Genomic DNA, 27,763 nt, shown 5'->3' on the forward strand with positions numbered 1-27,763 from the left:
AATAATTTGGAAATTATTAAAATGTATTTCTTCAGTTGCCAGGATAATCTCTCCCTTTGCTTTTTAGAGCTCCGTATGGAAAATCCGTAGATATGTGGTCAGTGGGCTGTATTCTTGGGGAGCTTAGTGATGGACAACCTTTATTTCCCGGAGAAAGTGAAATTGACCAGCTCTTTACCATTCAGAAGGTGCTAGGACCACTTCCATCTGAGCAGATGAAGCTCTTCTATAGCAATCCTCGTTTCCATGGGCTCCGGGTAAGCAGCTTTGCGAAAACTCAAAATGGAACTAGTTCAGAAATAGCTAAATCATTGTTCATTACACAGTGGGATGCTTAGCTATTCTTTTTCTCATTACAATGCTTATGAACCCCACTATAATATTTTATTTTTGAATCTTATATAGTATTTGTTAATTTTAAAAAGTGGCCTGAATTTGAAAGTGGGAGCTGCTTATGTTTTTCCTAATTTGTATGTACCAATTTTTCAAAGTCTTTTCTAGTTTGGGTATTATTATATTCTAAACGTTGGTTATCTCAGAATGTTTGTTTATCCAAAATATTAAGCATACCCAAAAGATAGAGAAAAATGTACAAATGGCTGTTGCTTATTTGAGCAAACATATTTGTAGTGATTTGAGGGAGCCTATGAATACTTAACATTCTTCAGATTTAAAGATGCTGTTCTTGTGGCTATTTCTGTTGACAGTGAAACATTGTCTTCTTTTCAAACTAGTGTATTGTCTTGGGCAGCCTTTTTGAGACTTGCTAATGTGTAAAACTTTTCAGAAAATATACTAAAAAGGGTCTTAAAACATAAATTTTCCCTAAATGAGGGACAGCCAGCCTGCAGAAGCACCTTATGGAAGTGGCCAGTTCTAGGCTGCTTCTCTCTTACTCAAGTTACATTTTTTAGTTGTCGACTACCCTGTTTGGGCCTGCATGCCAGTTGGTGGTGGCCGTTGTGGGAACTATAAAATAAGCTCATCACCACTCTCTCTCTTAAATGCATAATTCTCAAACCATGTTTTCTTGACATCTGCAAAGCACTTTGTTTCTTCCTTTGAGCTTCTGGACCTCAGTTCATTTCACTTTGAAGAGCACCCCTCTTCACACATGAGTGTCCAACACAGCACCCACTCTGACTGCGAAAGAAAGGGGTAAACAGAAGTGCATAGTTTCTCATCTCCTTCCTGTGTTTTTTTCTCTCTCTCTTTCAAATCATTGTTACATCCAGCAAGTTTCTCCTTGTATTTTTTTGTTTTTATAAGCCAAAAATTAGCCAAATTATGACCATAAATTAGGATGCACAGAGTTCAACAGTTGTTAAACATTTGTCATACTAGATGCTAACAATATGACAATGGGTAGGACTCACCCTCAATCTAGCAGAAATGAAAATCTATTCAGACATAGAGTTACTCATAATTCATGAATTCCTGTTTGGCTGAGAATACATCCAAGCTCCTTCCCATAGCCTATGACACCTTGCCTGATCCAGGCCCTTCTAGCTTCCTGACCTCAGCTCATACTGGTCTCTATTCCCTTCCCTCCAAACTGTCACCACACTTGCCTTTCTTTTTCTTTGACTTTCATAAACGTTCCAAGGTTTTTCCAACCTCCTGGACTTGAGACTTGCGCCTCCTTCCAGTAAAGGCACTTCCCTTCCCTTGTGTGACCCCTTCTCACTTTGCCACCTCCTTTCTGTTACCTTCCATAGCACCCTTTTTTCCCATCATAGCACTTCTCATGATATGTATTATTTGTATTTGTTTAATTGTTACTTATTAATTGTCTAGTTCTGAACCACTTAGACTATAAGCTCCCCAAGGGCAGAAACCATGTTTTATCACTGTTTCCAACCTCTAACACAGAGCCCAGCACATTTAGTGGGACTCTGAGTATTTGAATGAGCGCTTGAACCAATCTGTGCTGTCAGCGCTCAAATTCAACTTCTCTCCATCTCGAATGCTGCTTTCGCTCTTGCACCTTTTACCTGAACTATTGGCAGCTGCTCCCAAACTGATTGCTCCAACCTTCTCTCTTCACTTCAGTCTTTTCACATTGCCTTTAGAAAATGTTACCCTGAGGGAAAAAAAGGGAAGGGGTATCTGGTAGTATAAGATAGACCTCATGAGCAATATAGTCACTAAGATACCAGTATAGTCTTTTATCACAGTAAGACACGTATCTCTGTCTCTGGGCTAATAATTAATGCTCTGACAACATCCAAAGGAACCTTTGTACCTCTCTGAAGAGAAGTACCTAGGTTTGGGAAGAGTGTGGGTTTGGACTGTAGACTTGGGGGCAAACTAGTTCTACTTCTTTTTTATGGTGTGACTTGTCTCAGACAAGTTATTTGAACTTTCTGGTCATCACCTTTCTCATTTCTAAAATAAGAAGAATGACCATTGCTAAAATGCCTCATGTAGTATCACTTTCCTCAGAAATCACTGTTAGGTTGTTGCCTTACTGTCTGAGTTAATTCAGCTCATGCCATTTCTTCTACTTCCTCTGTGTAGAAGATGCTGTCCTACTTTTCTCCATCCTCACATTTTTCTTATCTTTTAAAACCTGGCTCAAATATTAGCTATGAGTTCTTTCTTCTACAGCTTCAAACCACCTGGGTCTCTCCTTTCTGTGAGCTCCACATGAAATTTACAGCTGCACAGTTCACTTATAATTGCTTTCCCACCTGACTGAGTAGTGCTTGAGTGCAAGGTTTAGGTCTTACTCATATTCTCTCTCTCCTGCCCTATCTGGCACAGTGTAGGGATGAGGTCATAATCATTCCTAAACGCTTTGTTTGTTTTCCCACATAACCATTCCTCCCATTCACTCATTTCGCATGTAGGGATTTCAGTACTTCAAAATGTTCTTATGTTGGTATAAAAGAAATATATATTAAAGGCAAAGTAGCCCTCCCATTGGGAGGGAGTTCATGGAATTGGGTTCTAATACTTTACCATCCACTTAGATATTGTGAAATGTGAGGGAAGGACAGAACATCTAAATAAACTTGACCTCTTCGCCTCATTTTATTTAAAAATGCATTTGTTAACTTAGGAGCCAGTGTGCCTTCTATTCCAACTTACATACAGGAAGGGATTGAAAACAGGTCATTTAAAAAGTATATAAAAGCAATAATACAATGTGTGTCTTAATTTACCATGTCTACTTCTGTGGCCTTTCAGGAGCTGGCTTCTCTGTCTTTTTCCTCTTTTTTTTTTTTACTTATCTAATTTTCAGGAGTAAATGTCATCTTGTGAAAAAGAGAAGACTTGTCTCTATAAGCAGAGAAATTCTGTATTAACTGTATTGTAACTGAATTCTCTATATAAGCAGACAATACTGTATAAAAACAGTTTCAAATATGTATATTTTGGTTTGTTTTGCATGCTTCAGTATTGTCTGACGAGATTTAGTATCATTTTTCACCTGTGAGTTTTCCTGTTATTTAATACCCAGTTCTATTAATCCATACCTCAGATACATAGATACCAAAAGTAATATGCATATGAGATCAATTTGACTTGGATTGGCACTAGGGCAAGGATTTCTGTTCGGCTGCTACCTTCTCCATCAATGACAGTACATGCACAGGTATACCCTTCCTCCTGTGCTAACACCCTGTCATGTTGTTCTTCCAGTTTCCAGCTGTTAACCATCCTCAGTCATTGGAGAGAAGATATCTTGGAATTTTAAACAGTGTTTTACTTGACTTAATGAAGGTGAGACAAGTTGATGTTGTCTGTATGAAATGTCTTTTGGTTTGTGGATTCTCTTGTGTCTTAAGTGTGACCATAGCCTGATTTTATGAATTAAATGTTTTGTTAATAGATGTATAATGGTGAATAATAGGGACTATGTCATGTTAAAAGACATGGAAATTATTTTAAATGGCAGAAGTATCTGGTATTATCACATTTCATCTAAACAGGACTGTGAGATACTTAAATTATATTCCTAAAATGGACAATAACGACAATCTAAAGATAAATAATAAGAAATAATTAAATTTATTCAGCACTCAAGAGCTGCTCAAGTTTAAGGTGTGGTTTTTTTTCAAGCATACGGTTTTAAAACAAATCTTAAAACGAATGTTGAAAGAAAAGAGATTCTAACATTTTTACATGATATATAAGGCCTCTCATAAGATTATTTTACTAGATTATTTTAACTAATTCTGCTCATTTTCTAACTTGGCCTCTTCGCTCCCAGCCTTGGCTCTCTCTGGCTCTTTTTGACACAGATAATTGATAGTACTGCTTCTACTGGGCCTGAGTGTTCTTCCCATTGCTAGTGCCCCTGTCCAGGAGGTCTTCCTGCTCTGGACTACTGAAAACATTCTCACGGTTTTTATTCAGGGTTTTCTTCCCCAGTAGACAAAGTCAGCCCCTTGAGTGAGAACTATTTTTTTTTCACACTTCTCCAGCTTTCATTAAAGCCAGTCAGTGCATAAGCAAGTGCTGGTGTTTTTAAAGTAGACCTTTAAAAAACAGTTGTTAATGGATCAGGTTTGTTATATGCCCATTCAGACAACCATCAAAATCAGAGGTGGTTACACTGTGCACAGAGCCTTCAAAAGGCATACTTAGCACAGTTGGAAATTGCTGAGCAGTGCTCTCAGAGCTTTGCTGTGCTTTAAACTATGTTAATCTGTGTGCCAAGGAACACTGTAAATAGGCGTGGGGCAGAGGGGGGAGGGGCGTGGCCTTTGAGAAAGGCCACATACCATATTCATTAACCTATAAAGGCTTTCAGAAATCCCACAGCAAAGAAGCATTTCTGTCTCACCCAACATTTCCCAAATTTAATTAAATACTGAATATATTTTTTAAAATAAAACTCCACAGCACTAGTGTTCTTCTGAACACAGATTGAGAGATGCTATTAAAAAAAAAGAACCCTCAAGGCTCTTTCAGGTTAATTAGGCATAAATTATCTCTTAAATCAGTGGGTTTTGTCAATATGTTCTTTCATGCAATCAATATTTACTTATCAGGGTCTTAATTATTTGGTAACTTTAAAAATCCTATCTAATAAAAGCCCAATATGCAAATCAACCGAATGGTGGAATGATCCGTGGAACGACCGGTCACTATGACATGCACTGACCACCAGGGGGCAGACACTCAATGCAGGAGCTTTTCCCAGCCCTCAGGCCCCAGGCCAGCCAAGGCTGGTGCCAGAAGGGGGGGGAGGGACCCTTAATCGCCTGGCCGGTTGCCCTGCAGAGGGAGACTACCGGCAATGGGGGTGGGGCCAGTGAGCGGGTGGCACCAGGCCAGCCAAGGCAGGGGCCAGCGCCCCCCCCATCACCCTGCTAGTAGCCCCACAAATCGGCCCTGATTGCAGGCCAGGCCTAGGGGCCCTACCCATGCATGAATTTCATACATTGGGCCTCTAGTATAAATATAATAAAGTAGAAGAGCTGAATTAAATGTGATTTCATGTTTTCTGCCTTTTTCTTTTTATAGTTAAAAATAATTGAATTTTCCCTGTTAAATCATTACCAAATATAATTATAAGCATCAATGATAACCTGAATCTGCATTTATACCAGTTTGGAAGTTAAACAACCTAATTTCTATTTATTTAATATATTTACCTTTGAGTTTTCTGAATATTAAAGAACCATTTTATTAAAATACATATTCATAAGGTATATAAATTATGTGTATATCTCAGTTAATTTTTATAACATAAGTATCTGTGTAACCCCACCCAAATTGAGATATAGAAAATTATTAACATTCCGGAAGCCTCCTCATGACCACCTCTCAGACTGTACACTCCATCCTCACAGTCCTGGAAACCATGATTTTGATTTCTATTACCAAAGATATTGCCTTGTTATTATTGAATATTAATATAAATATAATTATTCCTTTTGTCTTTTAGTTATTTTTTAGAATGAATTTGAAAAATAAAGAGTACCATTTACCTTTTCATGAAGAAATGTATTCTCTATGCCATTTCCCTAAAGCAGATTTGATACTTTTATCTACACTAATAAAAGAGAAAGATGCAAATTGACCGTACCTTCGCGACGCCCACCAGCCAGTCAGGAGTGAGTATGCAAATTAACCCAACAAAGATAGTGGGTTAATTTGCATACGCAGGTGTTCCGCACCGCCCTAGCCGCTCCAGGCCTCTGGGCAGTGTGGGAAGGCGGAAAAGTGGCTCCAGGGCCGGAGCAAAGGCAGAAAGGCAGCTCCGGGCCAGAGCAAAGGCGGTGCCAGCAGCCAGGGGAAGGAAGGCCCATTCTCGCATGAATCTTCATGCATTGGGCCTCTAGTCCATTTATAAGTACCTAAAATGGCCATCTCATTCTGCATCTGTTTATACATGTCAGCCATTTTAGTGGGAATAAAAGTCTCCAAAATTAACCCAAGCCCCTAATAACTTAAAGGAAACTATAATAATTATGAGTTTTATTTTAGTTTTTTTTTAAATTATGCTGTTTTATTCTTTTCTCATAATGACCTCATCCTTCCAAGTAATTTGAAAATTAACAGCTATATTCATAAACATAAAAATAGTTCTTTGCATGTATGTGTAGTAATTCCTATGGTTGCTAATTTTAAATTAAAATAGCACCTTAATGCTAGTGATATTTGGCTTCTGAAAGTTCACGTGTACTTCTAATTTAAAATACTACTCAGAGGCTGACTGTCCTTTGTTTTAACTAGTATCATTGTAGTTGAAACCATTTTGATGTTAACTGTTTTAAATGCCAGTGAGAAATCATTTTATATACCTCCACAGTTTTTGTTATCTAATACGGAAGAAGAAAGAATTGAGATAATTTTAGAGTTGTATCTGAGTCAACATGAATGTAAATCCATTTGCATGTAAGCAGTGGCTTAGGTTTCCAGATTCTGACCCAAAGTGAACGTGTTAATATATGAAAGGATCACATTTCAAATTTTCTATGATGCTAAGTTGAAAGTGGTTGTCTAAAATTGAATTCTGGCTTATTGGGAGCAAATCTAGGTTTACTATCAGTGTTCAACAGTGGATCACAAAGGGATTACTCTTGGCTAAACCAATGAAAGTGATCTAGAGATGGATTTGGAAACACTGGAATTTTACCCTTCCTCTCTCTGAAGGAGAATCCCTGTCACTCAAAGAGAAAAGTTAAGTGTGCTCTATTGAATTGTGTTAGGTTATGTAGGTTGTGTTTCTTTTTTAATTTTTTTCTTTTTTTCTTTATTGATTAAGGTATTGCATATGTGTCCTTATCCCCCCAATGCCCCCCCACCTCACTCCTGTTCATGCCCTCGCCCCCCTGGTGTCTGTGTCCATTGGTTCTTTATATATTTAATTCATCAATAAAACCAATTAGTTTTAATCATGAGTCACCTTTTGAAATCTTGTCCAATTACTAATAAGATAAATATTATGAGAAGAAAATATTTTAGTTGTAAAAGAATATAATCTGTGCAATGTAAAAGGGTTAGTACTTTAATGAATAAAGAACACTTAGAAATAAATTAGAATAGATACACAGATAGAAAAATAAGAAAAGAAGGAAGATAAGTAACCAGTGAACAAAAATATTCAACCTCACTAGTCATCAAAGATATGAATTAAAACAACTATGAGATGCCATTTTTAAAATATATAATTTACAAGCACTAAAAAGGATGATAATGGCTGTTGTTGATGAGGGTGCCAGGAAATTGGTAGACTCAATTGCTGAGAGGAGTATAATTTGAGACAAACTTCCTAGGGGGTAATTTGGCAACACGGAAATAATCTTTAAAAGTTAGCATACCTACTAGTTCCATCTCTAGGAGTTTATCCTGTGAAAGGGATCATGGATATATGCAAAGATTTCAGGTGTTCACCACTGTATTAATTATAATAGTGAAAAGTGACAGCCATTTAAATGTCCAACAGTAGGAGATTGGTTAAATAAATCATGGTATATCTATACCACAAACTTCTATATAGGAAAACATGTTGTAAAGTGTTTTGTTGCAACGTTGTTCATAATAACAAAAGAAGGGAAACAACCAGAATGTTTATTATTAGGGAATTGCTAAAAACAACCTAAGGTACATCCATAGAGTTACAACTCTTTACTGATATGAAATGATCTCAGAAGATCTAATGTCCAGTGAAAGAAAGCTAAGAGCAGACCATTGTGTGTATGCTACTATATGGGTAAATAAAAGGAGCAGATAAAGATATGTACAGAGCAGATGGAGATACCTACAGATGCACAAGAAACTGGTAGCATGAGCTGCCTCCAGAGAGAGGGACAGGAGAAAGATAAAGAATGTGTATTCTTTCATATAACTATATACTTATTCCAAAAGTATTTAAAACGTTATAATGATGGTATAAATAATGTTTTTGATTAATAAGTGAGAAGTACAGGATACAAAACTTAAGTGTGTACTGTGAGCCAGATTTTGTAAAAGAAAATATTATATGTGATATTCAAAAAGGGGCTGAAAGGGTATATCCCCAGAGGGCAGCAATGGTAAGATTGTGGGTGATTTACATAGTCCTTTAAAATTTTGGGGGGCACTAAACTGTATTTGCTAGATATTCTGAAATGACCATGCATTTCTTCTATAAGAAAATAAGGTTTTTAAGACAGTTTAAAGTTGATGTTGTAATGTTCTTTCCAATCCTAACTTTATTTCCTAAGAACTTACTGAAGTTGGACCCAGCTGAAAGATACTTGACAGAACAGTGTTTGAATCACCCTGCGTTTCAAACCCAGAGACTGTTGGATCGTTCCCCTTCAAGGTCAGCAAAAAGAAAACCTTACCACGTGGAAAGCAGCACTTTGTCTAATAGGTAAATATTCCCTTTTAAGGAAATACAGATGCAGTGTTGGTCTTACAAGTAGGTGGAGGAGGTGGGTGCTTAAATGATGCAATTAGAGAAAAGAAGGAAAGCCCTCTTTATTCAAAAATATCTTCCTTATGCTTATTGCATGATTCAGAACCACAATTTAATAGTCATGTAGGTCTTAAAGACTTGCTTATCTTTAGCAAGTATATTATGGAAACGTATGCATTTCCTGGGAAAGATAGCATGAGTTAGCAACTAAGGATGGTTCTAGCCTCATGAGCTAGAAGATTCTGTATAAATGAGACCCAGGGAGTGATACCTGGGGAAGAAGGGTAGGTTAGAGCAAGAGGATTTATGGAGAGAGAAGAGGATACTAAACCCAGATGGGTGGGAAGGTACCGAGGACAATCTTTGCAACTGAACCCAGTAGATCTGGCTCTATAGAAGGGTTTTGTGTTTTTGTTGCTCTTGACTTTTAACTATTGATTTGAGAGTTATTTTTCATAAGAATAAGAATATTGAAATAGTAAAGTCAGTTTGGAAGATAGTGATTTTTAAAATTGGTGTTTTTTAAAATGGTATTTTTCAGCATGATCTTTTTTTAAAAAAAACACCTTTATTTCTGGGATGGGGAAACTCACAGGGGATTAGGCCATGCAATCAGCTTCTCTTTCCAGAATAGCTATTCCCTGATTCTGTTGGCTGCATTTACAGGAGGGCAGTGTGCTTTTCACTCTCTATTTTCCTTCCTCTCCCAAGATGCTGGCCTTGTCATCCAGTGTTGCTTAGACCATAGGTGATAGGAACTATTTTCTCTCATCTAACTATCTATATCAGTGATGGCGAACCTATGACACGTGTGTCAGCACTGACACGCGTAGCCATTTCTGATGACACGCAGCCACATGCCGAGGATGAAACATTTGCTGCTCCTGAGGATGAAACATTTGCGACTAGAGTCTTGGAGTTAGTTTTTTCCTCAAAGTGACACACTACCCGAGTTATGCTCAATTTTTTGGCGAAGTTTGACACACCAAGCTCAAAAGGTTGCCCATCACTGATCTATATATAAAAGCCTAAGCAACCGGCTGACCAGCTGACCAGCTAATCAGCTGGTAGAATTGGCCGGATTCATGCACCATGGGGTCCCTCAGCCTGGCCTGTGGGGATCAGACGAAGATTACGAGAGGGCACAGGCCAGGCTGAGGGACCCCAGCAATGCACGAATTCATGCACTGGGCCTCTAGTCTACTATAAGAAGAGAAATAGAAAATAATAATTCTTAATATGAAATTTTTTTAATATAAGTTTCTCTTATTTCCCCCCAATATTTTCTCCATGTTCTTAATCTAATGGAATTTTGAAAGCTCAACACCTGGTACTTTTTAGATCTGTGAGTGCATCCATAAATTGTCAATAACCATTTTGCCGTGTATTTTCTCTGCTTAATTGCAATGGTGTGACTATTTTTATTTTTGTTTTGGGGGTCGTTGTCTTTTTTACAGCTGTTTACTATCTTTAAAATGATTGTTTTTAGTATTGTTTCCCTCACATCTTATAAACCATTCTTACTTATTTTTTGTTTGTTTGTTTGAAAGCCTGGGAGCAGGTTCAAATTCTGTTCAAATTCACGTGTAATTTTGTGCTCCACATTGAGAGCAGTGTTTCCAAGATTTTCAAAACTCTAGCAGCCATCTTCACTTTTCTCTGTTCTTTGCTGGCTAGAGCTTTGGACTTTTCACAGTGTCTGCATGTGTTATCCCTGCTATTACTCTCTCTAGGCCTGAAGAAGAAAGGGGAGGAAATAGAGTTATGGGAGCCCAGGGTAGCTGGACAGAAGGAGCTGTCCTGTGGGCACTGTAATCTAGAGGGTGCTGATGTCTGGAAAAACAGGGAAGACAGCCCCCAGCCTCTTGCACTGCTAAGCCCAGCAGGGAGTTAGAGGGCAATGGAGCCTGGGTGATGCAGTCTACAGCACTGGATTCCTGAGACCCAGGATGGGGCAAAGAGGAGTAGAGTGGATTGGGGGTTGGGCAAATGGAAAATAATCAACACACTCAGTCATATGTGTTTATAGGTGAGACTGTTTGTCTGTCATCATTGGGGTTTTGAAAAATTGCTAAGATATTCTAGTTACCAAGATAACTAACAACTCTGGGGGGCTGTCCCTTATTGACCTAGGTAGACTCTGTTGACATCATTTAATGGAAAGTGAAACTTTTCTCCTTTTTAAAATATTTTTAATTGATTTCAGAGAGGAAGGGAGAGAGAGAGAGAGAGAGAGAGAGAGAGAGAGAGAGAGAAAGAGAAAGAGAAATATCAATGATGAGGGAGAATGATTGATTGACTGCCTCCTACACACCCCACACTGGGGATGGAGCTCGCAACCCAGACATGTGGCCTGACCTGACCAGGAATCGAACAGTGACCTTCTGGTTCATAGTTCGATGCTCAACCACTGAGCCATACCGGCCAGGCTAAACTTTCCCTTTTTTTGTAACTTCTTTCTAGATCTGGGATTTGCCATTTAGTTAGCTTGTAGATAAGTGACTTTACTTAGTGCTGCAATTCTTATGACCCAACTGTGAGAGATTAGTGAGTGTGCGTTTAGGAGATGGGGCCTTGCACACTAGTACAGGCTTGCTTGATATCCGATACTTTTTAATACTCTGAAAGATAGGAGGAGAGGAAAAGGACCCTTACCTTTGATGCCTGAGCAAGTGGGTTCTCAGGGAAAATGGGAAGACATGTTTTCACAGATTACCATTCCACAGGGGGCGGGGAGAATGTGACTTTCTTTCCAATTCGTGTGTGATGGGAACAGAACTCTCCCAAATGAAACCGTCATTAGCAATAACAATATTTGCAGCAAAATTTTCTAAATGCAGGAAAAAGGTAATAATTCTTTTTCACTTAAAAATATTCTTGGTCCTAACTGGTTTGGCTTAGTGGATAGAGCGTCGGCCTGCGGACTGAAGGGTCCCAGGTTCAATTCCGGTAGGGGGCATGTACCTTGGTTGCGGGCACATCTCCAGTAGGGGGTGTGTAGGAGGCAGCTAATCGATGTTTCTCTCTCACCGATGTTTCTAACTCTCTATCCCTCTTCCCTTCCTCACTGTAAAAAAAATCAATAAAATATTAAAAATATTCTTAACTATCTCAAAGTACAATTTGATCCTTTAAATAATTACAATAGGACAAAATGACCTGGTTGTGATGTTACTTTCAGCTTTCAAATAGAGGACAAGGTTTTCCCTCTAGACTTATGTTTTGTATTTTAAACCAAGTAGGAAATGAAGATTTAAGTCCTAAAGAAGGCCTCAGTCAGTTTGCAATAATGACGTGTGAAATGAAGAAGAGAATAAATTGCGTTTTTTGGAGAGAAATGAATTCTTTAGATCCCTGAGATCCAGTTCAAGATGCATTCCTGTTGAGTGTACAAGTATCTGTTGTACCCCAAGTATTGCCACTTCTCTGAAACGTAAACATTGATCATCGTGTTTTCCAACAGACCTCACTAGACAGTTTACATTTCTGTTTAGAGTGTCATTTTCTCTTATTGAGTACATTGCTAGAATTCTCATTCTTTGATGATACAGACTAAAGACAAAAGAGACACTGGTGTCTGTGTATCTATTGTGAGTATGTACCTCTGAGGCAGGCTGTGAGTTTGGCAAATAAAAATGAAGTTCAAGGAGCACAGTGACCTTTAAGTGTAAATGTTGCCTTCTGACATTTAAGCAGACAAAAAGAGTCATAAAGGGTTTATCTATAGCTCAACTCTCTTGGTTCAAGCAGGCATTCTGTAACCAACACTCATGTGAGCAGTAACACAGCAAAAGCAGGCTTTCCCAGATTATCAGTTAGAAACTGTATTGGCAGCAAGTTAGCTGAGCTTTTAAGGATGTCCAATTCATTTCTTCAGGAATGGTGCTTTCAGAATGATTTGATCTAAGGCACTTACTGCTTATGGTTACTTATTATTTGTTGAGTCTAGTTTGAGACTTAATGTTTTTAAACTTTGAGGTGTTTTTAAGTGTTTGTTCTTTTTTAATTATACTTTTTGTGTGTTTGCTATTGAGGAAAACTGACACACTTGTTTTGGGTTGTTTTTAATATAGAAATCAAGCCAGCAAAAGTACTGCTTTGCAGTCTCACCACAGATCTAATAGCAAGGACATCCAGAACCTAAGTGTGGGTCTGCCCCGGGCTGAAGAAGGTCTACCCGCTAGTGAAAGCTTCCTCAATGGAAACCTTGCTGGAGCTACTCTTAGCCCCATGCACACCAAAACCTATCAAGCAAGCAGCCAGCCTGGGTCCACCAGCAAAGATCTTACCAACAACAACTTAACACACCTTCTCAGCCCAAAAGAAACCAAGTCAAAGTCTGAGTTTGATTTCAATATTGACCCAAAGCCTTCAGAAGGCCCTGGCACAAAGTACCTCAAGTCAAACACCAGATCACAGCAGAACCGGCACTCATTTATGGAAAGCTCTCAGAGCAAAGCCGGGACACTGCAGCCCAGTGAAAAGCAGAGTCGACACAGCTACATTGACACCATTCCCCAGTCCTCTAGAAGTCCTTCCTACCGGACCAAGACGAAAAGCCACGGGGCATTGAGTGACTCCAAGTCTGTGAGCAACCTTTCCGAATCCAGGGCCCAAATTGCAGAGTCCAACACCAATAGGTACTTCCCCTCCAGCTGCTTGGACTTGAACTCTCCAACCAGTCCAACCCCCACCAGACACAGCGACACAAGAACTTTGCTCAGCCCCTCGGGGAGAAATAACCGAAGTGAGGGCACTCTGGACTCACGCCGAACCACAGCCAGGCATTCAAAAACAATGGACGAATTGAAGCTACCAGACCATGTGGACAGCAGCCATTCTCATTCGTTGTCTGCACCTCATGAATCCTTTTCTTATGGACTGGGCTACACCAGCCCCTTCTCCTCCCAACAGCGTCCACATAGACATTCCATGTATGTGACCCGGGACAAAGTGAGAGCCAAAGGCTTGGACGGAAGCTTGAGCGTAGGGCAAGGGATGGCAGCCAGAGCCAACAGCCTGCAGCTCTTATCACCCCAGGTACAGCTGAGGGCCGTGACCTGGTCTGTTGGTTCACCATGGGAAGGTGGTACAGGGGTAAATAGTGTCAGTCTGCAATTTTCCCTATTACAAGAGTCGGTACTTGCTTGAAAGGAGGCATTAGGGAAGCAATACTTGAAGAACTAAAATATGTTAAAAAAGAATTGAATTATTTAACCCAATTGTTGAGTACTCAGAACTCAAAGCTTGGTTTCAGAAATCTGTTTTCTTAAATGTTCCTTTCTGGCATATTTTGTTGAGAGCATCCTATTTAGATTTATTATAGAATTCATTGGCTATTTGGGTTAGTTTTTAATTTTCTCAAAATTCAGTAAGAATTCATGGGAATTTTTCTCTGATTCCAAACCACTTTTGCTAAGACCTTATTCAATATCTTAACCAAATTGAAAAGTTTGAAATTTATGTAGAACCATAGAGAAATTTAACATCAGGCCAGGATAAGTGTTAATAGTTGGTCTTTGGATTGTTTTTTAAATCTCAAGGCAATGCTTTTAGCATAATACTTGCTCCATCTTATTGATCTTCACCCTCTAGAACTGATACCTGTTTAAAAGAGCAGCATTCTTGCAACAGAACACAGTTTGGAGTAGTTTTATTTTTATTATATTTTCGTGATATTAAACATTCACCTGCATCAAAGAAATGAAGGTGGAGAAAAGCCAATGTCAGAAGGGGATGAGTTTCATGTAGGGAAAGTCCTCCCCATTTAGAAGTTACGCAAATAGGCATATGTAAGAACTCCAGATAATATGGATGGAAAATGTCATGCGAGGCTTAGCAAGATGATTGGCAGTAACCAGCAGTCACAGTCACAGTCACAGTCTGTGTAGCAAGGTAGCTAAGAGCTCAGCTGGGAAACCCCGCAGACCCAGGTTTATATCCCAGTTCTACAATGTGCTTCAAACTGTGGATTTGGAAAAGTGATACAATCTCTCTGTGCCTCAGATTCCTCATCTGGGTGTTGTTGTGAGGATTAAAGACAGTGCATAAAGCACCATGCCCAGGGCTCAGCACAGAGTAAATGTTGAACAAATTTTAGTTGTTGCTGCTTCTGTGATGGTGGGGGCTAGTCTTTAGACATGGAACACCTTCTCTGTGCTGGGTATTCTCAGGCACTCAGAAGAGTCTGAGGTAGGGTTCTTGCCCTTGAGAAACTTATCTTCTCTCAGGGAAGATTAAATTATACATAACCATGGACTAATTAGGAACTACATTCCTATGGCACTGGCTATAAATAGGAGTTGAGAACAGGGAGAGAGCATTGTGATCAGGAGCAGTCAGAAATGACTTTAGGGGCAACTGAAGGTCTTGCTGTGAGCTAGGGTGTAGAGAGAGTTTTGTAGAGAGAATGAAGATGTGTTAGGCATTCATTGAGCGAGGCACCATGATTGGCTCTAATTAGAAAGATGAAAAAGATGTGGTCCTTGCCCTTTTAGAGTATGAGGGTTGTACACTTGCCAACATATAGCTTATTATAATACTGTTTGGGTGAGTGCCTGCGCTGTACGAGAGATGTGTGTGCTATACAGGCCAAGGAACCTCTCAGTCAGGCAGGGGCTTGTGGGAAGCCCCCAGGGGAGGTGTTACCTAAGCAGAGACTTCTGGGACTTAACTAGGGTAAGACAATGGAGTCAGCATCAGGAAAGAGGCTAGAAGGGAAGGTGGAAAAGAACAAGGAAGAGGAGAGTAAGAGAGACATTAAATAGCATGGTGTGCTGTGGGGATCACAACGTGTTCCACCTTGCTGGAACGGAAATGAAAGATTTCGGGTGGCTTTTGCAGTAATGTAAGCCTGAGGTGAGGAGAGAATGTTCTGGACTGTCAATGCCAGTAGGAAAAACAGAAAGAGTGGGTCTCAAAGACTCCTCAGAAGTAGAAACAAGGGGACTTGTGAATTGAAGGACAGAACAGAGGAAAAGGAAAGCCTTCAGGGTTGCTTTTCTAGGAGCTCCTTTTCAGAGTAGAAGAGAGGACTTTTGAAGCCATTGAATTCAAGCCCTTCATTTTACAATGAGCATGCTGAGGCTCCTGAATGTTTACTGGGTTGTCCAAGTTTACTAATTCAGAGCAGAGCTGGGCTCGTGAGGCAATGTCCAGGTCCCTAGCCAGCACTCTTTACTGTTTCATGCTGACATCTTGAGGTCGAAGTGACCCCTGGTCTCCACGAGGTGGGAAAGACCGTCAGGTGCCCAGGAGAGAGGAGGAGCAAGAGATATGATGATTGGAGTCAGAGCAGTGGTAGTAGGCTCCCCCAAGGAACCCCTCTAGAGAGGAGAGAAGCTCTAGGGCCTACAAAGATCTCTAGAGCCTGGTAGATACCCATAGACATTAAGGTCAAACCCAGGTAAAACTTGCTAGCACTAAGCATAGTGTAAACAGAGAAGTAGTAAGAAAGACAAAAAGCTTGAACTTGAAAAGTGGACTGGCTTTTTAAGAGTTCCAGAAAAAAAATACTTAGAACATGGTGAAAAGGAACTAATTATAAATAGTTACTGTGGGCTAAGCACAGATACAACTGTTACTAAAAGTTAGGTCCAGTTCAGGATGTACAGTGCCAACCTGCAAGACAGTACAACTTTAAAGGCACAAAGATGGCAGACAGCTTGACAATAGCTAAATCTGTGGATAAATGAGGGGAATCACTCTCTTATAAAATGTCGTGGCTATGTTTAAGAGTATGGCGACTGGACTGGCACTGTCATTTAAGAGTTTAGGTTAGATGTAAATAATTTGTTCTCTAATATACTTTCTATAGAGGCATTTGTAAACAATACAGGTGATAACATTCATATGAGATTTTGTCATAAAGTAGAAAGAAGAATGGCTATTTGGATGATTTCCTGCTAAGAATTCATTTATAGTACATTTGGGGAGTGAAGAGGAAAAAGGGAGACTCAGATTTTAAATTTTAAGTGTTTTTGATACATCACATAAGGCTCATGATAATACACAATGCAGCTAACTCCTCTTAATGGCTTTGTAATTTTGTTCCTTAATCTTTTTATCTGAGAGTAGAAAATGCTGCTTTTCCCCTCCTTGAACACCACTGTGGACCAATGCTGCTCTTAGCTTGTGAATCACTTCCTTGAGAGAAATAGGTAGTGTCTCCTGAGACGAACAGTGTTGTAATTACGGTTAAGGAAGTATATGAGATATGAGTACTGCTATCCTAGAGAAGATTCAGAAGAGAACTTAAGTACATAAACTACAGTAGTTAGAGAAATTTAAGACAGAAATGATTAAGAGTATTTATTCTATTCCTTGATATATCCAAAGAACTTGAGTTTTCATCTGCATATGCCATATAAATTCTTCATGAAAAATAATTTTGGATCTGCACAGTACTTTTTGGCGAACTCAGCCTAAAATCTGCTAGAGAATTTTTGAATTAAGTAATAGAATCTCTAATTAGAGTGCTGAACAGAACCATGGCCATCTAGACATTAGGAAGATCATTTTCTTTGTTTTTAATAATTAATTGAACTATTTTCAGAATAATTCATTCCCTGCTCGCCTTAACTTTAATGAGAATTTCACTTTCCATATGTGTGACAGTTTGACTTACTTTACATTCATCAGATGACTTCTACAGGACAATTTATGTTTTAGCCAACTAACATTTTTTCTTTCAGTCAGTTTAGGTACTGGTTATACCAAATAAAGCCCATGGCAATTTAGGTGATTTTCATAATTTATAAGGACACTCTTATTAATCCTTTTCAATCTGACTTTCAGCCTGGGGAACAGCTCCCTCCAGAGATGACTGTGGCAAGATCTTCCGTTAAAGAACCCTCCAGAGAAGGCAACTCTGCATTCCACACGCGGCAGAAATCTGAGGTCTGAGTTCTCCAGAGTTGCTACCTTATATGATAATGCCTGTCTGTAAAGATTGGTCATTCAGAATCATTACAACCTATCTTTTACAATTTATCCATACCCAGTCTCCCACAAATAATTTGAACTGACTTATAAAGTAGTTTTCCTCATGCCATAATTCTGTTTTCTTTTAAAAAGACCCTGGAGTGCTATTCTAAATTCACAGGTCTTTTACTTTATATAAACCTGTTTCCTCTCTCAGGGTGGAGCATATCATGACCCCCACTCTGATGATGGCACTGCCCCTAAAGAAAATAGACATCTGTACAATGATCCTGTTCCAAGGAGAGTTGGCAGCTTCTATCGAGGTAAGCCTGACCCCTGACGCCCAAAAGGGTCCTCTCTCTGCCCCTCACTATACCTACAGCTCATACCTTCCCCTACATTTCACTGCCCTGGCTTCAGGTCAGTGTGATTCACCTGCCCTATCACCTTGCAATGCTTCTCCTGGCTTCAGGTCCCGCTGTCTAATTTGAGGTCCTCGGGGCTTCTGACTTGGGTTATTTGAGTAGTCTTCCTACTTCCAAGGTCACCATCAAAACAGTCTCTGGAATGACCCTTCTGAAGCTGTGTTCTGACCACACCATTCATTGATTTAATTCAGTGGTAAAATACTTACTGATATCACCTGTATGCCTGGCATTTTTCTAGTTTAGAACATGGCAATGAACATGACTGTTGAAGGTCTTCAACCTCACATCATCATGGGAAGAGAGCAGCACTAAATGTAATAATTATATAGAGCAATAAAGGTAATACATGCCACAGGGAAAAAAAATAGAACAAGGCAACCCATTGCCCCCCACCACCTCATCCACAGTCCTCTATCTCGCACCTTCTGAGAGTCTTCTGCCAGCTTCTCATTGGCATCAAGACAAAAATCTGAATTCCCTAAGATGGCATTTCAGACTTCCCATTCCCTGACCCCGCTATCTTTTCCAGCTGCTCCGCTTCCTCTCTGGTGACCAGCCTGTGGTACGCTTGCACGCCACACCCTCCTCTGGCCTGAAACTCACTCCTCCCACTGCTTGGATAACTTGTTTCTGTCCTTTTTAAGATTCTACTGTGAGGTTCTTTGCAGTGTGATGTCTTCCCTGCCCACCCAGACAAAGTGTTTCCTCCCCTGTTCCACCCATGATTCCTTGTTTAGACCTCTAACATGACACAGACCACATGGTACTGCTTCTTTGTCTGTATTTCTCTCTCGCAAGATTGTGCAGCTCTTCCTCTTTTCCTCTTTCACCCTCATTGACTAGCATACTGCCTGGCAGTTTCATTAATATTTGTTGATTGAAGGAAAGAAAATCTTAAAATCTTGCACAGCCTTAAAATGCACTTCAGTGTTTAATAGAATCTAAAACAGATGCTTTGGGGGCCTGTATGGATTTAGGAGATGCTGACAGAGAAAGACATCCTCTTTGAGGAGTTCCTGGGGAGCTTTAGCCAAGCCCATCAGGGTGGGGCAAGGTCCTGGGTTTGGGAGGCTCAGCTTTTCAAAACCTTCCACACACACCCACACCCACATTGCCTGGCTTCTCACTGTTGTGCTAATTAGGGAGGACAGCTGGAAAGGGGCAGGAATTTGGGGGTGTGGAATGGACAGCTGCTTGGTCATTTTAACCAGGAACCCGAGCTAAATAAATACATACAAGTGTTATTCAGGACTAAATGTATATTGAATGACTAGGCTACTCTGTTTTCTCCTAGCCCCACCTTTGAAAAAAGCATAAGGCATTGAATATACTTTTTAAAAAATATATATTTTTATTGATTTCAGAGAGGAAGGGAGAGGGAAAGAGAGAGGGGACATCAATGATGAGAGAGAATTATTGATTGGCTGCCTCCTGAACCCTCCCCCCCCCCACCACCACTGGGGATCGAGCCCGCAACCCGGGCATATGCCCTTGGCCAGAATCGAACCTGAGACCCTTTAGTCTGCAGGCCGACGCTCTATACAAACTGGCTAGGGCTGAAAATACCTTTTAATGTACTCTTTTTTCATGCCATGGTTACTTTAGAATCTTATGGGATTAAAATTTTAATTCAGATTAAAGTTACTTAAAACAAAATCTTGTAGAATACATGAGCAAAAGCCTTTCCTTCTATCACTTTAAGTTTTACTTCCAAAATGAGCCATGTTATTTCTGTAGATGTCTGTGGAATATACTTTAATATAAAATGTTAACAAAATTCTAATTAATGAATCTGGATCCACAGTTTTATTTTGCTTGCAAGTAAATTAAATTAGTTAATATCAGCAAAGCCCCTCATTTGTCTACCTGATAATCCACTTTTTTATTTTAGAAAGTGTACAAATAGAAAAGATTTAACTAAGTGAACATCTAAAGACAGCTGCCATTTCAATAATCTTACTAAATCTAATTGGATAAAGATTTAGTGGTATCACTGAAATGATAGATGTTTCTAGAATACTTCATTGTACTGGTCAAGAGTCAAGTGAAATGGTGTCATTTATCTTGATATCCAGCCTGTATATTCTTTTTGTGATGAAATTTGCAGTATGTTTTGATTTATGACCAAGCTTAGAAATTGACAGAAAAAAGTAGTAACCCTCACCCAAAAAGCAGAAAAGTATTTACTCAAGTACAATTTGGTTTTTCTTTGTTTATTCCTGGATTGATAATTTACAGAAAAAGTTGTATTCTTGTGCAAGTAACCAAATTTCTTTGGGATTTAGTTAAAAAAATATATAATTGATGCTGCCTCCAAAGTGTCAAGACTTAAATGGTAGTTTGTATGTTCCAGCACACATATTGTTAAAAATCACTTCAAACTAAGGATAGGTTTTGCATAGTTGGGTTTTATTTATGTGAGAAAAAATACAATGGAGTAACTTGAATACTGCTTTGACCAAAACAGTACTACATCAGTGACTTTCTTTATCTAGTGCCATCTCCACGTCCAGATAATTCTTTCCATGAGAATAATGTGTCAGCCAGAGTTTCTTCCCTGCCTTCAGATAGCAGTTCGGGAACTACCCACTCAAAAAGACAACCAGCGTTCGAAACATGGTAAGGATTTTGGTTTGTTTCTACCCTTATTTTTTCTAACTGGAGATTTGAGATTTTAAAGAAATTCTGGATAAACATTTAGCATTCTTTCTCGTGCTAGGCCTTTCTTTCTCAAGAGAGATTGTTTGGTAAGGAAAATGTGATCTGTCATTATTTGTAATGGTTTATTTCAAATGCAGCATTTGTATTAAATATCATGTAAAAGGAAAAAAATCTCCTGGCGCAGTAAATACCTCATAAGTCTTTCATTGCGTTCTTCTGATATGATTGATGTCTTTCACTGTCTCCTCTTTTGTTATATTGAATCATGTAGTAGACACTTTGCTTAGCAGTTTGTATACACTATTGTATTCAGTTCTCACAATCAGTCTTTGAAGTAGGGGTGGCTCCCACAATACAGATGAGGAAACCACAGCTTAAAAAAGGTAAGGAGCCTGTTGGGTGCTGGACAGCCAGTAACAGGAGCCAGGATCTAGTCCTACATGGATTCCGACTCCACAGCTTGTATCTTTCATCTCTATGCCAACTTACTTTTTTAAAGATAGATATATAGATAGATTTCAGAGAGAAAGAGAGAGGTCGAAACATCAATGATGAGAGAGAATCAGCGATCAGCTGCCTTCTGCATGCCCCACCCTGGGGATTGAGCCCTAAACCCAGTCATGTGCCCTGACTGGAAATTGAACCATGATTTTCTGGTTCATAGGTCGATGCTCAACCACTGCACCATGCCTGCCCAGGCCCAACTTACTTTTTTTATGATAAAAAGAGAAATGGGGAAACAATTGTGTATAGTACCACAAAAGTGTTATAGTAGCCAGACATTAAAATGTGCCAACTTTGCTAATCCTTTTATCTTCTTGTGTCATATGTAATAAAAATTTAGGGAGACTATAATGTATATCAAGTCTCAGAGGATATGTCTGGAAGTAAGGACTTTTTGAAAATAGTATGTGGACTTTGTATTCTCAGCTGCCCAGAAAGACTGCCCAGAATCCAGATGTGAAGGGCACTTATGTGTACTTCATAGAACTACCTACCAAGTTTTCCACCAGTAGAATAAAACGGTGCATTGCTGTAACACACTGAATTTAGAATGAGACCAATCTGTCAGAGAGCCCATCTCTGATATTGACAGAAGTCACAGAGGGGCTTAGGTCAGTTCTCCTAACCCTGTGTGGTTTCACAATTTGGACCCTGTTGGCAGCGTTATTTTGAGGTTTCATTGTTACTGTGCCCAATGGTGAAAATAACTTATTATTTTTTTGTTCTGTTAATCCTCAACCGAGGATATTTTTCCACTGATTTTGAGAGAAAGTGTAAGGGAGGGGGAGAGACAGAGAAACATCAATGTAAGAGAGAGATATAGATTGGTTGCCTCCCGCATATGCCCCGACCAGGGCTGTAGATTGAGCCTGAAGCTGAGGTACATGCCCTTGACCAGAATCAAACCTGGGGCCCTTTAGTCTGAGGGCCAATGCTCTATCCACTGAGACAAACCGGTTTGGGCAATTATTTTAAAACAATAATAAAAGCTATTTTTAAAGCTATAAATACTTTTTCTTTTATAAGCACACTTTATATCCATTGCTTTATTTATAAAATAAGAGTCTTAACATTAGTGACAACTAAGAGGGTAAACTTTGGAAATAGAGTACCTTGATTAATGTCACTTCCTGGCCATGTGACTTTGACATCTTTTCCCTCATCTGTAAAATAGGGCTAGGAAGAGCATCTCCTTCACAGGGTTAGTGATGATTAACTGGGTTAAAACATCAAAAGCATCTAGAGCAATAACTTCTTCATGTCAGCAGTGTTTACCATTCATGTCCTCTAACTTCAGTATGACTGGTCAGGTGTCTCCCTTCCATTTACTTTGCTGACAAACTTTGGTACATTCTTTCTTTATGTGACTGTAGACAAGATCTCCTATACATTAACCTGGGAGCACAGTTGCAACTTATTTTAATTATCAGCATTGACAGTTTTCAAGTGTGGCTTTAACAAGACTTGAGAATAGTGTCTAAATTATGAGAATGTGGAATTACAGAAAAAAATGGTTTTCCTCTTGTTCATTGCCTAATGAATTAGTGATGGTTTAAAAGAGTATCAATTACAGATTAACAGAGTCCTATGAAAATTAGATCAGATCAAAACTGAGTCCAAATGTGGTATAAGTGGTACTCATAACATACTGCTTCTGTCTTTTTGATAATCCAGCTTGTTTAGACCTGGGAATGTGTGGAAACCTGAAAACAGTTCTAAAAAATTAGAGACACAATTGGGACATTGAACTTTAGACAAGTTTCCATTGAGTCATCTGTACTCTGCTGCTAGTACTGGGAGGCTTGAGAGAGTTCCAGATCATTGGTGATGAATTTCAGTATTCTTTTGTTCCCATTGCCCCTCCTGATATTACTGCTATGATATTTCTTCATGCATCACATCTAACTTAGTCTAAGTCATTTGTTAAGCTTGACTTGTCTTGATGTTTTTTTCTTAAACAAGTAATCTCATTTTTTCACCATACTGTGTATATTTGAAAGAAATGCAGTTTGATAATTGTTACAAAAAACAGTGAATTGCTGTTTCTAAATTACTACTTTCCTAAGGGCAGTCTGTTTCTCCCTGATAGTAGTACTTTACATTTTTGGGGGAAGAGAATGTTTCTACAGGGTATACATTTTTGTAATGAAAAAAAATAATCAAGCTGCTATGTCTTATTATAAGTAATAAATAGATATTGTAGTATACTATCCAGAATGGTTATTCTGGCCATCTCAGCTATCTAGAATACATATTTATAAAAATAGGATGCTTTTAATTTGTTTAATGTATAAATAACTTTAGAAAGCCTGCTGTCAAAAATGGGCTAAAAATTGATGCTTAAAATAGTAAACCAAATTAATGAGAAATCCCAGTGAAGAATTGCTGTCACTCACTTGCATAATCCCAGGCTTTTTCTTCTTGTAGAGTTATTAATATATTGGTGTCCATTATTGCTTGCCATCCTAAGTCACAAAATTATTCACTGATTTTCTCTTCTCAAACATTACTGACCACTCTGTTGACACTGCCAGAGGAGGGAAGGTGGCAAGGAAAGTGTTACAGAGTAATTAATGCCCCTCTCCTCTTCAGTTCACCTTCCTGCTGCTCCCAGAAGGATTATGCTGAAGACTCTGATGTCTGACCCTGTCAAACCTGTGGGGCTCCTGCCTGGAGTCTGTGAGCAGCTTGAAGTCACACTCCTTGTTTTATTTTCCTCTGTAGTTCCAACACCTAACACAGGGCCTCGCACATACAAAGTACTCTATAAATGTTGGTTGACTTTCATTCAGTCGGTTTTAATTCATTCCCTTTTTTAGGTGAGTCTTTTGAATTCTCTTTCCTCTTGACCAGTTAGAGAAATAGCTGTTGTGTGAGATAACACTTGAGTCCCGAGACTGTTCAGGAAGCAGACTATTACCCCGCACCATCATCACCTCTCACCTCCGCCATTTTATTAACCCTGGATAATGTGCCAGGTGACTAACTGGGTGGTCCTTAAAGTTCCTGTCCCTGAAATTTATGTGATCACCCACTTGCCCTTCTCTTGTGCTGCTCCTCTTGGACCCATCTATTGCTGTACAATTAGCTCAACTCAGCACATAACTGCACAGGGTTGACAGTTCAAATTTGAGCTATATTATGGGGCGCACTCTTACCCATTGGGTGCAGTACTGGTTCTAAATGTTTAAGTCTCTCTCTTCATTCTTTGTTCCACACAGCTTTTCAGGGCTTGTGTTCTTTTCAGGGCTTCTCTCCATCTCTGTCTCTCTCTGAGTCTCTCCCCTAGGCTTTTCTACCTTGGGTTTCTCTGTTAATTCTCTGTATTTGTATGTTTCAGTGTAGCTTCTCCTTCTCTCCCACCTGGGCTGTTTCTGACTTCCTCCTGTGTCTTTTGTGATGCATGTACACCCACACTTCACTCCTAGCTTCCATCCTCTAATTCAAGGGTAATTTTTTTCTGTTTTGGCCCCTGGGATCTCTCCCTGCCTGGATCTTGGCCCCACCACCTCTGCTCAGTTTCAGTTTGAAGATGTTTTCCTCGTAATTCTCCCCCAGCCCCCCAGACTCTCATTTATCCAGTGTCTCTGAAAAAATGCTGCAGAGGGCCTTTGATTCAGCTTCCCTGTGTTTGGGTCACAAAGAACAACAGACACTGGCTTTTTGTCCTGCTCCTTCTCTTTCGTTAGCCTCTTCTGCCCTATCTTCTCACTTCCACCTTATTACATAGACTCTTCTTCCCATCTCACATCCTGCTCCCTCCTCCTCCTAGGACCAGTGTCTCAAGCCTTCACTTCCTCTCTTGTCAGCATTAGCATTCTTTTTTTCTTTTTTTTGCCAGCATTAGCATCCTTATAGTAACATCCATTCCCTTCCTGGGGTTGCAGTCATGATGAAAGTACCCCTCTTAAAGATTGGCAGAAAGCACTTTTACTACTGACCCTCAACAGTTCTTTGAGATTTTGTTAGACTTTCTGGTTGGTAAAATCTTCTATCTATTCATCTGAATACTGTGCTGTGCAGACCCCATTATGGAAGGATATAAGGTATATTATAAGCAAATAATTATTTAACCTCTGGAAGTTGCAGAACATTAAAAATAGCATTGCTGGTTGGACTAGGTGCTCTCTGAGGTTCCTTTCAATCCTAAGGGTCCTGCTTTTGTGGTTCCAACAGCAAACTATGCTGGTTCTGCTGTGTTTCTTAGAACCCTCACATGACTGAATGTCATGGCCTAGAATTGAGTTTAGGGTAGTCTGTCTTTAGGCTTCATGCAAGAGGGTTTCATCTCCTTACTCTCAAAAGTACTTGCCATAAGAAAGTATGATCGAAATCCCAGTCTGTCCTTAGGACAACAATGTTTTCCCCAGCACCACAACACTGCATGTAAAGAATTTTTAACTTTTCATTTATTTCATTCTCACCCATTCCACCCTGTCTGAAGTCTTTCAGCTTTCTAAATTGTAAATCATTCAGAGTTCCAATACTAGTCATTTTATTGGTTGTGCTGTATTATAAAACTGTCATTTCAGAAGTTGGGACTTTCGATGATGTTTAAAATTGCAGGTCCTAATGAGTTTCAGGAACACCTGTGCCTGCAGTACATGCTTTCACTTCCTTGGGATTCCCGTTAACTTTTAGGCTAAACACTTTAGAAGAAATTATCATTGCTCCTTTAAACAGTCATGGTTTTTAGTTCCTGTTCGTTCTCTCTCTCTCTCTCTCTCTCTCTCTCTCTCTCTCTCTCTCTCTCTATATATATATATATATATATATATATATATATATATATGTGTGTGTGTGTGTGTGTGTGTGTGTGTGTGTGTGTGTGTGTGTGTCCACCCTTGTTGTCTTTGATCTTGAGTTCTTGGCTTTTCAAGTCAAAAATTTTTTGTCATTTCTAAAATCTTTTTATTACACTGCAGTACATTTGGTATTGAAATTAAAAAGAAGGAATGGTAAATAACCAAAATAATTATCTCACCCAGAGATAATAGCTGTTAAGATTTTATTTTATTTCTTTCTGCCTTTTTAAAAAAGTATGTATATGTAAATATATTCCTTTTTAAAAAATACAGCTAGGCTCATATTATGTAGAAAGTTTTGAATCCTGCTACTTTCACTTAATATTTGAATGTTTTGGGATATTTTTACTATAGTTGATTTCTAATTTCATTCCACTGTGATCTGAAATGCCTGATATGATTTCAATCTTCTTGAACTTGTAGAAACTTGTTTTGTGTCCTAACATGGGGTCTATCTTTGTGAATGATCCATGTGCACTTGAGAAGAATGCATATTCTGCAGCTTTGGGGTGAAATGTTCTATAAATGTCAATTAAATCCATATGATCCAGTGTGTCCTTTAGAGTCACTGTTTCCTTGTTAAGTTTTTGTCTGGAAGATCTATCCAGTGAAATCGGTGGGGTGTTAAAAGTCCCCTACAGTGACTGTATTATTGTCTCTCTCTCCCTTAAAGTCCTCTAGAAGTTTTTTACTATATTTAGGTGCTCCTATATTGGGTACATATGTGTTTACCAGGGTTATGTCCTCTTGTTGGATTGATCCCTTTAGTATTATGTAGTGACCTTTGTTGTCTCTTGTGATGGCCTTCATTTTGAAGTCTATTTTGTTGGATATGAGTATTGCTACTCCAGATTTTTTTCTTTTCCATTTGCATGGAAAAAAATTTCCATCCCTTCACTCTCATCCTATATGTGTCTTTTGCTCAGAGATGGGTTTCCTGAGGACAGCATATAGGTGGGCCATGTTTTTGTATCAATTCCAATATCAATTTCAATGCCTTTTGATTGGAGTATTTAATCCATTTACATTTAACGTTATTATTGATAAGTGCTTATTTATTGCCATTTTAATTCTCTATGCCTAGGTTTCTCTCTGTATTTCTTCTTCTCATTACAGCAGTCCTTTTAGCATTTCTTGTAATGCTGGCTTGTTGGTTATGTACTCCTTTAGCCTTTTTTTAATTTTTTGGTCCGGGAAGCTCTTTATTTGACCATCTATTTTGAATGATAGCCTTGCTGGATAGAGTAATCTTAGTTTCAGATCCTTGCTTTCCATTACCTTGAGTACTTCATGCCATTCCCTTCTGGCCTGTAGAGTTTCTGATGAGAAATCAGGTGCCAGCATTATTGGAGCTCCTTTGTAGATAACAGTTTGCTTTTCTCTTGCTGCCTTTAAGATTCTCTCTTTGTCTTTACTTTTTGGCATTACAATTATGATGTATGTGGACGTTGGCCTTTTGGGTTCTTCTTGCTGGGGTTCTCTGTGCCTCCTGGATTTGTGTGACTTTTTCCTTTACCAGGTTAGGGAAGTTTTCTTCCATTATTTCAGACACATTCTCTATCCCTTCCTCCCTTTCTGCC

The 27,763-nt window shown here is 39.1% G+C and overlaps 1 protein-coding gene across 1 annotated transcript in view; it reads left to right on the top strand.

Annotated features, from left to right (window-relative positions):
- Positions 1-27,763, top strand: part of CDKL5 (cyclin dependent kinase like 5) — a 161,986-nt gene that overhangs the window by 123,270 nt on the left and 10,953 nt on the right. Inside the window, exons 9-15 of the mRNA XM_008154551.3 lie at positions 68-257; positions 3,649-3,729; positions 8,667-8,818; positions 12,937-13,903; positions 17,660-17,761; positions 18,003-18,108; positions 20,709-20,832. Of these exons, the coding sequence (XP_008152773.1) occupies positions 68-257; positions 3,649-3,729; positions 8,667-8,818; positions 12,937-13,903; positions 17,660-17,761; positions 18,003-18,108; positions 20,709-20,832 (1,722 nt within the window). The remainder of the gene's footprint in view (positions 1-67; positions 258-3,648; positions 3,730-8,666; positions 8,819-12,936; positions 13,904-17,659; positions 17,762-18,002; positions 18,109-20,708; positions 20,833-27,763) is intronic.

Source organism: Eptesicus fuscus, chromosome 1, assembly GCF_027574615.1.
Source record: "Eptesicus fuscus isolate TK198812 chromosome 1, DD_ASM_mEF_20220401, whole genome shotgun sequence".
NCBI lineage: Eukaryota > Metazoa > Chordata > Mammalia > Chiroptera > Vespertilionidae > Eptesicus > Eptesicus fuscus.